Genomic DNA, 16,319 nt, shown 5'->3' on the forward strand with positions numbered 1-16,319 from the left:
GTGGCAATGACAAGTTTTGAGAACGGTGATCAGCAATAGCCAATGAGAGCTCGCCAGAGAAGAAGCCAGTGAGATGATGACATTGTATTGCATCACCCAGAATGTGTAGATTCTCAAGCAGGAGCGATGACTACTACTAGTATGCATTTATACTTGCCTTTAACCAAAGCCAAAGTGTCTCCTCATTACAGCTCTGAAGTTCACAAGTAATGTTATTCAATTCAAAATTTATTGCCTAGATATTTCAACTGTATGGCAAGCGTGAATGTCTGACTGAAAACGTTTATGAGACTGCACCATTATGTGTGCAAGACAAAAAACGACAGGAAGGACGGTTGTTTAATGTGAGAAGCTCTGTCATGCCTGCTCCCGCTCTCCCTCTCTGGCGCTCGAGGGAGCCAGGCTGCCCTTCATTACGCACACCTGTCACCATCATTACGCGCATTAGCGCTCACTGGACTCCTTCACTTTGTTGATTGCCTTCCCCATTTCTGTCTGCTCCACCGTTTGTTCCTTGTGTCAGCATTAATGTCGTTATGTGTTCTTGTCCAGAAGCTGTCCTGTCCTGTTCCATGTCTGTTGCTATTAAATGTTCACTCCCTGTACATGCTTCTCATCTCTACCAGCGTCGATCCTTACAGAATGCTGACACCACTAAAATAAGCATCAGGGAGTTTTTGTTTTTGGTTGGTGACGTCTTGTCCAGGTGCCGTCGCCGAGGGAACCGGGGGTGCCTCAGTTAGCTTATCGGGTTTCCACGCCTTAGCTCTCTCGAGAGGTCTTCCTGCCTCGGTGGGCTCGGCAGGCACCCACCCCATGTCATGCTTCAACCGGCCCATAGGCTCCCACGCCTCAGCCGGTTCATCAGGCTCCCATGCCTCAGCGGGATCGGGCTTCTACGCTCCAGCCTGTTTGTCCAGCGCCCGTGCCTCAGCCGACCCGTCAGGCTCACCCAGGTGGGATGGCAGGTGGCGCTCCTGGGGGGGGGGTGTTCTGTCACACCTGCTCTCCCTCTCTGGCGCTCTCTGGCGCCAGGCTGCCCTTCATTACGCACACCTGTCACCATCATTACGCGCATTAGCGCTCACTGGACTCCTTCCCTTTGTTGATTGCCTTTTCCATTTCTGTCTGCTCCACCGTTTGTTCCCTGTGTCTGCATTAATGTCGTTATGTGTTCATGTCACGACGCTGTCCTGTCCTGTTCCATGTCCGTTGCTATTAAATGTTCACTCCCTGTACCGGTCTCTACCAGCGTCGATCCTTATGTTTGGATTTTGAAAGATGTGAACGCCCGGCATAAGTCTTGAAGTGACTTAATATGTAAAACTTGAAGTCTTCATTAAGCCTACAGGCTCTCATAACCATTGTCCCCTTAAGAAATAAAAACCCAGAGGAAATATCAGATCCTCTAGACGGATAGAACTTTACTCTAAAAGGGTAATAAACCACATTAAACACAACATTGGCCATTAGGAGACATTAAGCAGATGAAGAGTATCCTAGCAGTATGAAACATTCAAATGCAAAGCCCTGAACAACAAAACAAACAAAACAACTGCACAATAATACTGGTTGCACCATATAAAACAGCTTGTATGAAGACAAAGAATGGATAATGACTGCTGGCCGTGTTAGCTGAAGTGGAAAGGATAGTATTATGTGTTCCTAATCCATAGTATTGGTAGTTATAATGAGACAGAAGACAGAGATGAACCAGGAAGGGACAGACATTGAAATGTAGTCACTACAGCCACATGGAGGGAGATGATTGGTCCATTCCGTCATGAAGACTTGAAGGGGGAATGTAATTGGGTGGCTCTTAGCTTGTGGCATACATGCAGCATACCCGGACAGACATACGGTACGCTACCCGCTGCTCTTGGGAGGAAACAAACGTTTGGAAGCCGGGGGCGACCCCAAAGCCCAGCTGGTGGGGGAAAGGAGGCTCTGACTGTGTGTGAATCTGAACCTTTACTCCGGCCTCATAGGACGTCTCATCTGGGGGAGGGACCAGTAAACACGTCACCACCAACAGAGAGCAGTAACAGCGATGCATTAACGAATAGGACAACATCCGTCAAAGCCCTTGGTTTGGACCCCGAATATAAGCAGTCAGCCAGCCATCCAGCCTATAGGTGTTCATCTTACTGAGCCCCAAAACAGCAGTGCCCAGATCTGAGGACACCAGCCCAAATTAGTTCAGAAACGTTGATTTCTTGTCATTCAGCCATCTTGCAATAATTGATCATACCCACTGAAAGCTTGATTGGTGAACATGTTTGTAAACATATTGTTCCAAATTTCAACACCAAGTGATTCTATGTTTTGTTGGTGTATAATTAATGTGTCCTTTAAAGACTGGCTTTAGGTCAGATTTGTCTTCCACTGAGATTGGGAGGGGGTTACATGTTTGTATCATGTGGTTGTAGTGAGGTAGATATGGGTGGTTCTGGTGAAGGGAAGTATGATAAGTCATGTATTCACCAGTTCCTCTGAAAAGGGCTTTAAAATCTTTAAAGAGTCGAAGGATACGGGGTTAAAAAAATGTATCAAAGAATTTGGATTGATTTGAGATGGTAATACTGGTATGATAGTTGAATCCGTTCAGATTTATATGGCACAATAATCAATTCAGTTCAATTCATGTCAATGAATTGCTCTAGTCATTAGAGGAGATGAATTTCATATCAACTGCAAATAACAGCTATTTTTAGAAGGAAAGTCGGTTGAATACAGAGTTGTTTTTATTGTGATGTCCAATTGTCTGTTTTAGAGATGCACTGCATCGATAACCTCATGTTATTCTTTAGAATCTGGAGAGAGGTGTTTTGAAGAGCCCCTTGATAGAAAATCTTCTTTGGGATAAAATAACTTGCTGAATAACTTGTAGGTCAAGGTGTAATTTTCCATGTATTCAAATATTTTTCAGGTAATTATTTATAATCCTGATAATTACATTATGTAACTCAGTCAGCCGGAAAAGTTACATAAACCCTGAACCCTGAGTTTTCACTAACTCTGAAGAGAAACTAAAGTTGTGACTTGTACAGTTAATAAGATGTGTATCTTCAATGAGTCTATAAAACATGACATTGTGAGTCCAATGACACTTTGAGGTCCTTCACAATAAAGTGGTTGCCAAAGGAAATATCTGTCTGTAGATCACAGCTGTATTTCAACTTCCTGTCACTGTTTCAAGTTATAATCACAGGATTTCATAAGCTGCAGGCTGAGTGGCATGTTATTGCAATATATTTGATAGTGTGTGTTGCTGGGGAAAAATGGTCTGTTGCAGTCTAATGCTATGTAAATGCTTGAGTTGAATAACACTATCTGTCCTATATCACTGGTCATTTTCATGTCCAGTACCCTCTTCATACACCGCACAAAATAGTGATTTGTTACTGGCTCCTTGTCTAAAGGCCCAGCAAAGGCTGAATTCTTGTTATATCTCTTTAAGCTCTAAAGATCTTATCACTCCCCAATCTTAGACACATAGGCTGTGAAAACTGGTTAGAACCTGTTCTTGTTTGTACAATGCTTTAAGAAATTGGAGCCAAGTACCCCTTATCTCTCATGTAAGCTTGCCTCCCCTAGGAAGGGTAAACAGCTCTTTGTGTAGATGAAATATAATTCATCTGTAATAGTTAAGTTCCTCTCCAGTTTCATCCTGAGTGTGAGCTTCCCTGCAATTGCTTGAATAAACTCTTAGAAAACGGAATAATGAGCTCTGCCTGTTCCTTGGAACGAGTTTTCCTCAACAGTGTGATGCTACAGTATTTTTTATCGTCTTAAAATGATTACTCATTTTCATGACATGTTTTGATGTGAAAATCAATGTGGGTATTATGGGCATGTACTGTACCTCCCTGTTCTATTAATGAAGTCCAGGGAATTGTTGGGCGCATACCCCGAACGTTATTACTTCTCTCTCTCTCCACTGATTACAGGGAAAGGACTCTGCTAAGAGGGTCTGTTAATTACCCATAGCATTAGCCAATTAGCTATTTGAGATTCAGGATTATCATTTTTTTTAAGTCTACAAGGCTCCATTATTTTAATGTTTGATCAAGGAAATTGGTGTTTGACATTCACTGACATAATCTGGAATCTGTTACGATCGTCTGAAGAACTGGACTAAGGTGCAGCGTGGTAGGCGTACATTTTACTTTTAATAAAAATGACACCGGATAAACAACAAAATACAAAAATGAACGTAAAGCTATATGCAGTGCAGAAAGCAACTACACACAAACAAGATCCCACAATCACAGGTGGGAAAAAGGGCTGCCTAAGTATGATCCCCAATCAGAGACAACGATAAACAGCTGTCTCTGATTGGGAACCATACTAGGCCAACAAAGAAATAGAAACCTAGATATGCCCACCCAAGTCACACCCTGACCTAACAAAAATAGAGAATAAAAAAGGCTCTAAGGTCAGGGCGTGACAGAATCTGTGTACTGTACAGTGTGACAAGGGTGCTGTAATCCTGCCCTATGGTTACAGTTAGTGACAATGACAGGACAGTGAAATAGATGACCTAAGGATTTGAAAAAAAGGATGGCCATTGCGAACACGAGGAAAGCGGACGTCTGGGGGACGTTTCAGTTCAGTTCGGTATGAAAATGACACTTGAGGTCCTAACATTGCCTTATTTTAATATTTGTATCTGACAACTGGCTGATGCCTATTAGGGAATATTGCTCCATTTTGACTGGTCACAGGGCCCATCAGATACAGGCTAATAGGACCGTGCTTACAGGCACTGTAGCCTATAGCTAAGTCTTTTTTCAGCTCTAATTTCAATATCATCTGAAATTTATCCACACAAGGTAAATGAAATCCTTAGAACATCTGTTTGATAAGATGTACCAGATATGCTCCATTATCCATGATTTGTATTTATACTGAGTGGAGTTGATTTAAGCGAGAGAGCCTCTGAAGACGTGTAACTTCTGCTGAATGAGTGCTACTCTTGGGAGCCAATTCTGACTACACTTTAATCACGGCTAGTAATTCAAGCTTAATAATTTTTTTGGCCCTCTCTTGCAAAACCACGATGATTGTGCTACATTGCTTTTTTTTGTTGTTACACCAGAAAATGTAAAGTTCACACTGAAATGGTTTTCCTTTTTACAGAAAAAGTTAACAACGACTTGCTATGGTTCCATGCATTTTGTGAAAAGCAAACCAAAGTCTTCCGAATGTTATTGTTTCTCTCTACATAGTGTTATTACGCATCACTGAATCCAATTTATGCAGCATTCAGCGATATTATACTGTTTTTCTCCCATCCTAAGTGGGATCAGTCATTGCCAGCAGCATTATATGGAAAATGTACTTTTGAGCTGTCGGAGATGTGTGTGCACTGCCTGGGGTACTTTAGCTCTGGCCCACCAATAACAGTGTAAATAAATGTATAGACAGTGTCTGCTTGGTACATCCAATCCGTCTTTCCCTCTGTATCCATTGATGGATACATAGTTGGTAGCGAATACCACATTGTTACTACTTCAGTTCAGAGTCATTAGACTGTTTTTTGTCCAGGTTTAGCTAATGCCCTGGCTGCATGTTATTCCATGCATGAATGGTAAACACAACTGATTTGGCTCCAGACTCTGAGACACAGAAGGTATAGCCAATGACAAGAGGAGGAAGAAGGGTTGGAGGTTTGGATAAAAACACGGACAAAAAGCAGAGCGAGAGGATGAAGGAAGGAAAGGAGGGAAAGGTGTTTGTGCGAGAGGCTGAGCATTAGATACCAGTTGCTGCTGACATGACACAAAAGTTTGAAAACCAGGGGCCACACCAAATCCCAGCTGGTCAATGAAAGGAGGCTCGTCCTGGCTGTGGATCTGAACCTTGATGCCTGCTTCGTACGAGGTCTCGTCTGTGGATACATACAGCAGGCCAGAGAATGTCACAACAGAAACCTCTGCTCCTCTCCTTAACCGGATTGAAGGCATTAAGTGTTGTGTTGGGAATGGGATGTTTATTTTATTTTTTTACTGGATATCTGTTGTTGTGATAAAGCCAATGCTGAAATGCACTGTTAAGAAGGAACCCTTTTTCCCAAGATGGAGACATTAAATGTTGTGTTGGATAAGTGTTTGAACTGCATTATCTGTTGTTGTAATACTGTCCAGGTGAAATTCTGTGCTAGGAAGGCACCTTAAATGCATGTCTGTTGGCTGGTTGATTTTCAAAGTTCATTCTACCATGGCCCAAAATCCAGTCATTACTGCATTAAAATGGACAGATTAGTTATTGTGGTTCTAACTAAGTGAAGTCATACGACTGCGTACTCACCTGTCTCTCCCCAAACAGGTAAATATTCATCCTGTTGAATGTCTAGCATGATCTCCAGCCCATTTCCTGTCCCGCCTTTTAACGTCGTCAACAACGGGTTGCCGTCCAAGCCAGAGTTGAAGGTGTAGCATTTCCCGTACCGCGTGTAAATCTGCAAGAAGAAGAAGGTACATGACATTAATTCAACGTAACAACGTTGTTTTGACATAGCGAGTAAACATCACAGTCACTTTGTGTAATGGTTTCTCTCTGTCTTGCTCTCTGTCAAGACTAATTTACTGCACGTTGCAGTTGGGGATAAGGTTGCTGGGCAGGTAAGCTTCGGAGGTAATTATCAGAGAAAACACTGAACCAAACAAGATGCTATATAGATTGATGAATGAATAAATAAATGAACACCGGTAACATAGCAACTGGTAATCTTTACCCAGCCCCATTTTATATTCCCCCTGAGTAATTTAGATAATTATTTAGGACTTATTTTCAACCTATTTTCCATTAAAACAGAACGTTTTAGTTAAGCGATATAGGCAAAGCCCACCCACCCTCTCCCATCCCACCAAGCACTAAATTAAGTTGTTCAAATGCAATTTATATTAGGTAGTGCCTTATATTATGGGCCCTAGGAAAGCATTAATTTATGCCATTGCAGCTTAATGGTAATCTAATATTAACTGTTGGTGCACACTATATTTTGCCTGCAGCTGTACCCAGCTAGTTTGACTGATTCAGAGATGTACTGTGCTGATTTTCCAGTATAACAGCACTGTGCTCTTTTAGCACCTCTCACAAATTACATTGACGTTTCATGTATTTTCTTTCTTCAATTTTACAAATTCTCTCCGAGATGGGCAACTTTCCTCTCATGTCTGCCAACAGAGCAGAAGTTAGCCTTAGGAGCTTCTTAGAATGCTGCATCTGGCTTTTCATAACTGACACTCATGGCTGGTGAGCTGTAACTTAAAACTAAAAGTTAAAATAGGTAAAGGCAATAAGGCCTTTAAATTCTAGATCCATTTTGCTGCGTAAGGGATTTAATTTCACAGAGGTGGAATTGATTGGCCATGGAGTGCTCTGAGGGTTTTATCTACACTAAGCATGTACTACTGTATGTCATACAGTCATCCTCCACATGTATCTTAATAACCACAGGAAATGAAAAGTGATTTACCACAAAGGTATAGGCATATACAGTGTACACACAGATGTCGGGTCTTAATTTGACATATATGTCACAGCAAAATGATCCCGCAACAACAGGATTTGAACGTTTAGTCCATAATGTTGCTTGATCGGTGGTTAGGCTATTTGCTGGCCAAAAGTAAGCTACATGAAAAGTGCAATACCGTTGATAAGTGTGGGTTTTCAGTTAATTTATGTAAATCACAAAGCTGGTGCAGGAAACTTCTCAGCAACATAAGAGTGATCAAATGAAGATCCTACATCTGTACACATGGAAATATTGTACATCCAAGATCATGGGATGAGACTTGCTTGCCGCTCTTGTTTTGCTATTTCAACTACCACGTACAAGGTACACCCGTTTGTTGGGAGAATTTTGTCTCATCTAACTACTAAGGCCTTATGATGGATAAGGCCACCACTCATTTTACACTGCCAACTCCCATTTGGTTTGAGCTGGGACATAATATGTCAGTATTTAATAGCCACTGACAGACATTAACATGGTCTAGACAAGCCCTGTTGCTGGAATAATCACCATTGCTGTTCCTGGCTCAATGTTCTTGTCCCACAGCTATACATTTGAAGAGAAACAGGAAACCCATAGGGAGGAATCCTATGGCGTGGGCAGCAGATTTTCCTTTCAATATCTATTGCGGTGAAAGTTTTAGAGAGAGGGATGACTCTGGTAGCATAACAAAGCCTCTCTCCAGAGATCAGAGTCAGTCTTCCATGTCCCACCTCAGACCCACATGGGCTCAGACAGACATGACAGGGCTTCAGTTTCCTCTCCCCTCCTGTCCATAATGAGGCCCTCTGAGCAACTGGCCCCTGCCAGAACCAAAATGTCAGATGGAATTCTAACGCTTTTAGGTTTAACCTTATAAAAACAGCAGCTTGAATATAATGAAATCCCTATAACGAGCCTTGCATGCCTCACATTGAAGTACCTAATCTTTGTGGAAAATCTCTGTCAAAACTGTCAAAAGACGGCACCTAAAGACAAAAGTCTTCCTTTAGATGGAATTTGATATAATCGGATAAAACTTGAAATGACACACACGATAAAAATCTCTGTGTCTGTCGGCTACTTAAAGGGATAGTTCACCCAAATTACAAAATTAAGTATTGGTTTCTTTACTCTGTAAGCAGTCTATGGACAAGGTATGACGGCAATCAATGCATGGATTGCCGTCATACCTTGTTCATAGACTGCTTACAGGTTAAGGCAACCAATTTGTAATTTTGTAATTGGGGTAAACTCTCTTTAAACACAGGTCCCAAGTTGTCTATTCATATTTTTTCAAATTTTATACAGTTGATAAATTGGTTATGTCTAGTGAGCTTTTGAATGTGACTAACAATGACGTTTTCTTTCCATGTAAAATTGAACAGCAATCTGTTTGAAGACTGCTAATAGCTTTGAGGTAACATTATTGAGGGTAACAGACTGTTATGGACTAGTGCAGTCAGGTTCTTATTTTGACTGATGAGTCATCCACCTCTCTGGGGAATAAGCTCATGAAAGGGATGCACAGTGTCAATAGAATGTCCAGATGTTTAATTTGAGATGCTGAAACTTTCATTAGTACTCATTTATAATGTTTGAATTATTGATGCCTTTATTCTTCTTCCCTGCTAAGAGAGAGGGACACAAAGGCGGAGTGGTTTGAACAGTACTTACTAAAGTTCATGTTTTGAGAGGTAATGTGAACGTGATACTTTTGAGGGTTGACTTTGTTATGCTGTACCACTGTGCTTCGAAAATCATCCAACATGCAAACAATGCGCAACTGTGATCTATGTTGGAAAGAAAATGAACAGTATTTCTACCCAATCAATACCATCCTATAAACTAGGTGTATCTGTATTCTTTGTATTCTTACAATTCACTGAACAACTATTATTTTGTATAAGCAAAACAAAACAAAAGAAAAGGACAAGACAAATTCATCTGACATGATACCGGTAGCTAGCCTTAAAACGTCAGTGTCTTCAATCCTGCCTAGAGAATACCCGCAAGAGTGAATATCATTCAAACACACCATTGAATGAATTATTAATACCTTGTACACAAAACGCACATCAGCAACCCTTCACAGACGTCTTTCGTGATATCTCTAGGCTATATTACTTTACATACAGTGGTGAAGTTCTGGCGAGTACAGTTTTCCCCCCGGAACCTGCATTCCAGCAACATGTCCTCCAGTTGGTGGCCCAGCCTGCCAATCATCTCGGTGGTGTTGACATGGTAACGAGGAGGCGGGGTGTAGCCGTTGAAGTCCAGCAGGCTGAGAAGGTTGTACTTGTGGTTGTCCCTCAGAAGTGCCAGGCTCCTCTCCATAACCGAGTGGTTCTGGTGCATCAGGTCCATCCAGTAGCCACAGTGGTACAGGTCATCCTTGGTCAGACTGGACACCCGGAACAGGTTATGGTTGCAGAAGGTCACTGCCGGGAAGGACATGTTATGAGCCCACTCCATCTTAATCCTGGTGACGGCCGGGTAGGACATCAGGTAGAGGATGCGGTTCCAAGACCAGGTGAACAAGAGACTCACACACACAAAGAAGGCCAGGAGCCAAAGGACCCGCTGGGTCAGGGTCTTGTCTGGGGAGAAGACGAACATCAGCCCGTGGACTTTTGTCCTCCTCATGAAAGCTACGGTGATCTCCATCAATGATTGTTTTAGCATGCTCTTCCTCCTCTTTCCTGTTTTGTTCTGGATAGTGGTCTCCTGGGCATCGTTAGGTAGAGACCCAGGGCTGATTGATTCTGATGTGGGGGCAGTTACCATGATGATCTCTGTTCCAAGGCTACACATACGGTTCAAGCCAAAAGGCAGTCTTTTTAGTCAAGCTTCGGGCTATTCATTTTACATACAGAAATCATGATGGGTTTTCTGGTTGAATTGGTGTCATAAATTCCAGGCAAAACACAAAAATAATATATTTTCCGATGCTCCAGATACACACAGCTGTCCAGTACTCGGGCTTGAATAGTCTTTGCAAACCAAACAAACAAAAGGCATGTACTGTATTTGACTTTTTAGGGATATACAACTGATTTATTTACATCACGATTTAATAAAAAATGCCGCATTAATTTCTCGATCGACAGAATTCTTCTCTTTATTATCCAACACTAGTCTCTCATCAACAGATGAACAGGTGTGATAATAACATGTTGCAGGTGCAGGGGTCTAGTTCAATTCCTGAAGCAATCAGTCACTTAGGAAATCTGTAAAGACATACCCTGTTGCTCAGATGTTGTTTCACTCTTTTTCCTCATCACCTTCTTCTCATCTCCGCAATGCTGCTCCCAATTTCCAGTGATTTGTGCCTTTTGTGCAGAAGCTGCCTGGAAAGCTCTCAACTCCTCCCTCCTTCTCAGCTGGAGGAGATACTTTTGGTCTTTGGACTTAAAGCAGGAATATAAAGCTATTTTCCCTCCTCACTCTCTTCTCTCTACAGTCGAATGGGAATGAGGGGGAGCCAGTGAGTGAAATTGCTTCCCTCCAGTGATGGAATAGGCACTCCAATAATGGCAAAAATGGGAGGTGGGTAAGGGGAAAGGTATTTCCACCACTCATGCATAAATATTAAGAGTGGTCCAGAATAAAATACAGCAAAAAGTCCTAATGCAACAAAGAAGGGCTGATTCCATCCACTGATATCTACACTCTGCTGGTGGTGCAAAAGTAGCAGTTTTTTCACATGGATCGATAAAAACAGTATTATTGATAAACCAGAGAACCGCAATCTAGATACTAGCCAATAGGCAAGAACTCAAATTACACACTCAGAATTCTATTTGGAAGTTAAATGCATTACAGTAATCAGGCAATATCAAATATCATTTTCGCCACTTGTTTATGGTTCTTCTGTTCTTAGATAGTTCTACATGTTAGTTTCACAAATAAAGTGCAATGAAGAACAGGGAGCTTCTACACAATTAACAGATATGAAGCACCATTCTGTTGATTTGTTCAGACAGCCTCTCAGAGCCTCAAGAGCCAGCTAGGCAGAGGAAATTGGACCCAAGAGTATTGAGATCCATGTCATTTTACGACATAATCAGCACAGCACTCTTGCAAGTGTGGTACAAGTTAGTTCCCCATTGGAGTATAATAGACATAATATTCTGTTAATTGGGAAAAGTCCTACAGTAATTGTAGCAGATACTTATTGAGGCTCAAAACACTGAAACAGATGTTCAAAGACTGAAGAAAAAACGTTCTTGAACTACCCAGGCAGTCACTGGTATCTAGCAAGCAGTGGAGGCTGCTGAGGGGAGAATGGATCATAATAATGGCTGGAACAGAGGAAATGGAATGGCATCAAACACATTGAAACCATGTGTTAGATGCATTTGATACCATTCCGCTCCAGCCATTACCATGAGCCCGTCCTCCCTAATTAAGGTGCCACCAACCTCCTGTGCTAGCATGTCACACCTTTGTTACTGCAATGTTGCAAACTTATTTTAATTCATTTTCAAGTCAATTTTAGGGTACAGCATATATTCCTCAGATACAGCCTACTTCTGTGACTTTTTTCCTACTAATTCCCCTTGGAACCAGGTGTCTGTCTGTGTTTGTAATGTTGAGCATCCCAGTGATGACTGTAATGCTGCAATAATGTGCATAAGTGGTCCAGGAATGTCAAAAGCATCCAATTAACTCTAAAAGATACTCTGATATTCATAACTGGCATGACACATTCTTTAAACCATGTGCTTCATGGTGTCCCCAACTCTCATTCAAGCAAAAAGGCTGTGTCAATACATAGTCCTGAATATTAAACAGGATATGATAGAGTCTCTCCCGTTTAGGACAGCCTCTCATTGACTAGACGTAGAATAGTACATGTAAATCCACCTCATCACAGATAACTTTAACAATTTTAGCTGATTAGCAACTTTTCAACTACTTACTACTTTTCTGCTACTTCGCAACTACTTAGCATGTTAGTTAGCCCTTCCCCTAACCCTAACCCTTTTAGCTAACACTTCCTCAACCCTAAACTCAACCCTAACCCCTAGCCTACCTAACATTAGTTAGCTAACGTTAGCCACCTAGCTAAAATTCATAACATATCATTTGTTTGCAAATTTGTAACATATTGTATGTTTTGCAAATTCTTAACATATTATGCGAATTGTAATTCATAACAAATACAAAATGGGTGATGGACAACCACAGATTAATACATACCAGAGAAACATAACATATCATACTAAATGGAGTGTCTCGGATTTACGTACAGAATAATGCAAAATGCTCTGAGACCAGGTTGTTTAGGAGGGAAAAAGCAGGTGAAGAGTTGACTCGCATTTGAGGGCTTACAATAAGCATTTGCGAGAGCTATAAAACCATATTTGACATGAAGCATTGCCTATATCTTTGGCTTCAATTACCTTTTACTTGCACAGTCCAATCGAGTTCTTAACGAACTCCGTGTCTTATCTGATCATTAAACGCCTTCCTGTGGGGTCTTGTCAAACCAGCTTTTTAATTACGCTTTCCCTCTCCCCGTTATTTTTGCCACAAAAAGAACACTTCCATATATAACAAGACCAGATTTAAAACAGTTTTGCTTTGATGATTTTTGTCTACAAACAAGTTGAATTATAAATGAATAGATTGAAAACGTCTTTGGAATGAAGGTTGACTAATGACTTGGTCACTATCTCTCTGTCTGATGAAGCTGGAGCCTATATCTGCATTTGAATTGGAATGAATTTAAACCTCTGGTGCTGGAATGGAACATAAGTTCGTTTTGTGCTTGTTGCCATGCCCCTTTTGGTTGAAGTACCTCGCTAAATAATGGGGCACAATGGTTCATAATCAGGTCACTAGCTAGGGTAGGGTCTGTACATGCAATCATTCACAAATCCTTTTGTTAACCACTTACAGTAATCATTAATCATTCGGGGGAATAAAATAACACAAAAGTCATATACATTTAGCATTACTACTGTAGTACATTTCACATTAATAATGTGCTTTAGTCTTGATTTTAAAGTAAACAAATGAATTACCTTTGCAATACCGCCTCTATAAGAGTTATTGCTGACTGTTTCTGTCTACTTATCGATCAACCATCCGCATTGATTTACAGCCCCCTCTATTTCTTTGTAAACCTGTCGATGTCTCCGGAATATTTAACCAGGGAAGTTAATTGCTAAAGCCCATTTGTTCCAAAAGACCATTTTGGCCATGCAGGTCCAGAGGTCCATAGAGCTTTACTTGGTTTTCTAAAAGCTCCCTAGTCAGCATCTTGAGACCAATGGACAATTTACAGCTTCCATTAGGAACCTCCTACCAGAGGTCACATTGTGGCCATCCATGATAATCATAATTGCTACCACCCCCCAATATGGACCTTCCCTAGGGTCCTCTTACTTTACCACCACTTCTCTCCATCCACTTTCTCCTCGCTCTCTTTCTTTCTGTCTCTCTTTACAGGCTCTTACTGTAAACGCCTGATATAAAGCATTTAATAACCTGGGTTGTTCGAGCCCTGAAAGCCATGACAAAACATTTATATTTACTGCTCTAATTACTTTGGTAACCAGTTTATAATAGCAATGAGGCACCTCGGGGGTTTGTGGTATTAGCGCCAATATAGCACGGCTAAGGGCTGTATCCAGGCACTCCGCGTTGCATCGCGCATAAGAACAGTCCTAAGCCGTGGTATATTGGCCATATACCACACCTCCTCGGGCCTTATTGCAGGGACCCTGGCATCTTTCTTTTGGTGTTTTTCAGAGTCAGTAGAAAGGCCCCTTTAGTGTCCTAAGTTTTCATAACTGTGACCTTAATTCCCTACCGTCTGTAAGCTGTTAGTGTCTTAACGACTGTTCCACAGGTACATGTTCATTCATTGTTTATGGTTCATTGAACATGCATGGGAAACAATGGTTAAACCCTTTACAATGAAGATCTGTGAAGTTATTTGGATTTTTACGAATTATCTTTGAAAGACAGGGTCCTGAAAAAGGGACGTTTCTTTTTTTTACTGAGTTTAGATATCCAGACTGTACCATAAAAGCAAGTGTGAAAGATGCACAGTGTGCTCCCACTCTGCATAATGCATTTTCTTTATCACATTGCAGTTATGGTGAATCTGAAAAACATTTGAACAGCCAATAACTGCTTTCATAAATAATATGAGGAATGTTAATACCCATCTTTTCCCATACCATCAATTTCTGTGTTTTCTCCAGACACCAAATGACTATTGTCTTGACAATTTTATTTTTCTTGTCACAGATTTCTTCGTCGCCAGACGATATAGCGAAATCATCGTCGGAGAACGTGGACCAATACGCAGAGGAGTTAGTGCTCATCATCTTAATTTATTAAATGAATTTGAACACGGAGAAAGAAACAAGAAAACAAATAAAGACTAGTGAGTTTTACAGGCAGAATAAACGCAGTGCAAAATACAACTACCCACAAAACACAAAGACAAACACACCCTACTATATAGGACTCCCAATCAAAGGCAACTCAACACACCTGCCTTCAATTGGGAGTCCAACCCCAATTAACTATACATAGAAAAACAAACCTAGAACCTATACCAACAACTAACACACCCCACTACATCACACACAAAACCCCATAATACAAAACAAAATATACCTCTGCCACGTCCTGACCAAATATAATACAAATAATACCTAAATATTGGTCAGGACGTGACATTTCTCTGTAAGTCATGTGTTAGGAGTATCTGGAAAGTGGATTTGTCAGAGATTGGCCCAAACACTTACTATATTTATGTTGGTACACTCACTTGACGGATGAGACATTATTTATGTTATGAGATCTTCTCAAAGGCAGTGTTGACTTTATTCAGGAATATTACCTGCTCAGGGGCAATAGTTAATGACTTTTCTGCTCTATACAATTGGAACTGCTGCTGAAAATACATTTCTTTGGCCTCAACACTTGCACTGTCATTTTTCATAGTGGGTCTAACTATAACGTTCCATTTAATGAAACATTTACACAGTATGCATCATTTGAAGATTTACCATCATCAATGCATGATTAACTGTCCTGGTTGCTGTTAAAAACATCAGCAAAAGGAAGGAATCCTTAGAAATGAAACACCACTTTACTTTCTTCTACAGCAGCATTTCGAGTGAGATTCCATTAGTGCGTTCACACTTTAAAAGTATCTCAACGATCCCTGTGCTGTGTGTAAGTTACAATTTTCCTTCTGAGCATTTACCACTGTGTTGAAGACCCAGAGGACTCATTAAAAGGCCAGAGGAGAAGAGGGGCAGAGCATGGTTTGGACTGTATGGAGAGGAGAGAGCTAGATCCTTCAAGGGCCATTGAGAAGGAACGCGTGTTGCTTCACACATCACATCCCTGGCTGGCACCAATTAGACACCTCAGAAATGCACAGTGAGGAATAGAGAAAGTTGGAGGGAGGGAGATGGAGGGAAAGAGTATGAGATGGAGGGTGGAGAGATAGGGAGAGGTGTGGAGAATGAAAGAAGATTTCCACCTGTATGATCAAAAAACTGTTTCTGTGATTATGAAGACAAGCTTCAAGCAGGGTTACAAATCCCAAATCAATAGATTGCCAAAAAAACAGTCATATTGTAAGAAATTATTTAGGACTGATCATTCTCTGATGGTGCACTGTCTGAACCTCAAAAATATTATTGGAAATTAATCCGCAAACCTACAAAGAAAAACACTCAAATATTGTCCTAGTAGCGAGAGTGATCAAATTCTAATACAGGACATACAATTAAAAAGGGAGAAAAAAAAGTGTGAAAGTGCATCATAAACCCTCTTGGTT

General features: G+C 41.0%; 1 protein-coding gene across 3 annotated transcripts in view; it reads right to left on the minus strand.

Moving 5' to 3' along the window:
* LOC115169593 (acid-sensing ion channel 1C) overlaps positions 1-16,319 on the minus strand; it is a 191,962-nt gene that overhangs the window by 14,506 nt on the left and 161,137 nt on the right. The window contains exons 1-3 of one of the 3 annotated variants that reach the window (XM_029725351.1): positions 9,638-10,752; positions 6,313-6,463; positions 5,766-5,893 (exon numbers count right to left, since the gene is read on the minus strand). In XM_029725351.1, the coding sequence (XP_029581211.1) occupies positions 5,766-5,893; positions 6,313-6,463; positions 9,638-10,315 (957 nt within the window). In that variant the 5' untranslated portion in view covers positions 10,316-10,752. Of the gene's footprint in view, positions 1-1,870; positions 1,999-5,765; positions 5,894-6,312; positions 6,464-9,637; positions 10,753-16,319 lie in introns of those variants that run through there. The other 2 variants (XM_029725353.1, XM_029725352.1) reach the window with 2 other exon arrangements.

This window comes from Salmo trutta, chromosome 31 (genome assembly GCF_901001165.1).
Source record: "Salmo trutta chromosome 31, fSalTru1.1, whole genome shotgun sequence".
In the NCBI taxonomy this organism is placed as follows: domain Eukaryota; kingdom Metazoa; phylum Chordata; class Actinopteri; order Salmoniformes; family Salmonidae; genus Salmo; species Salmo trutta.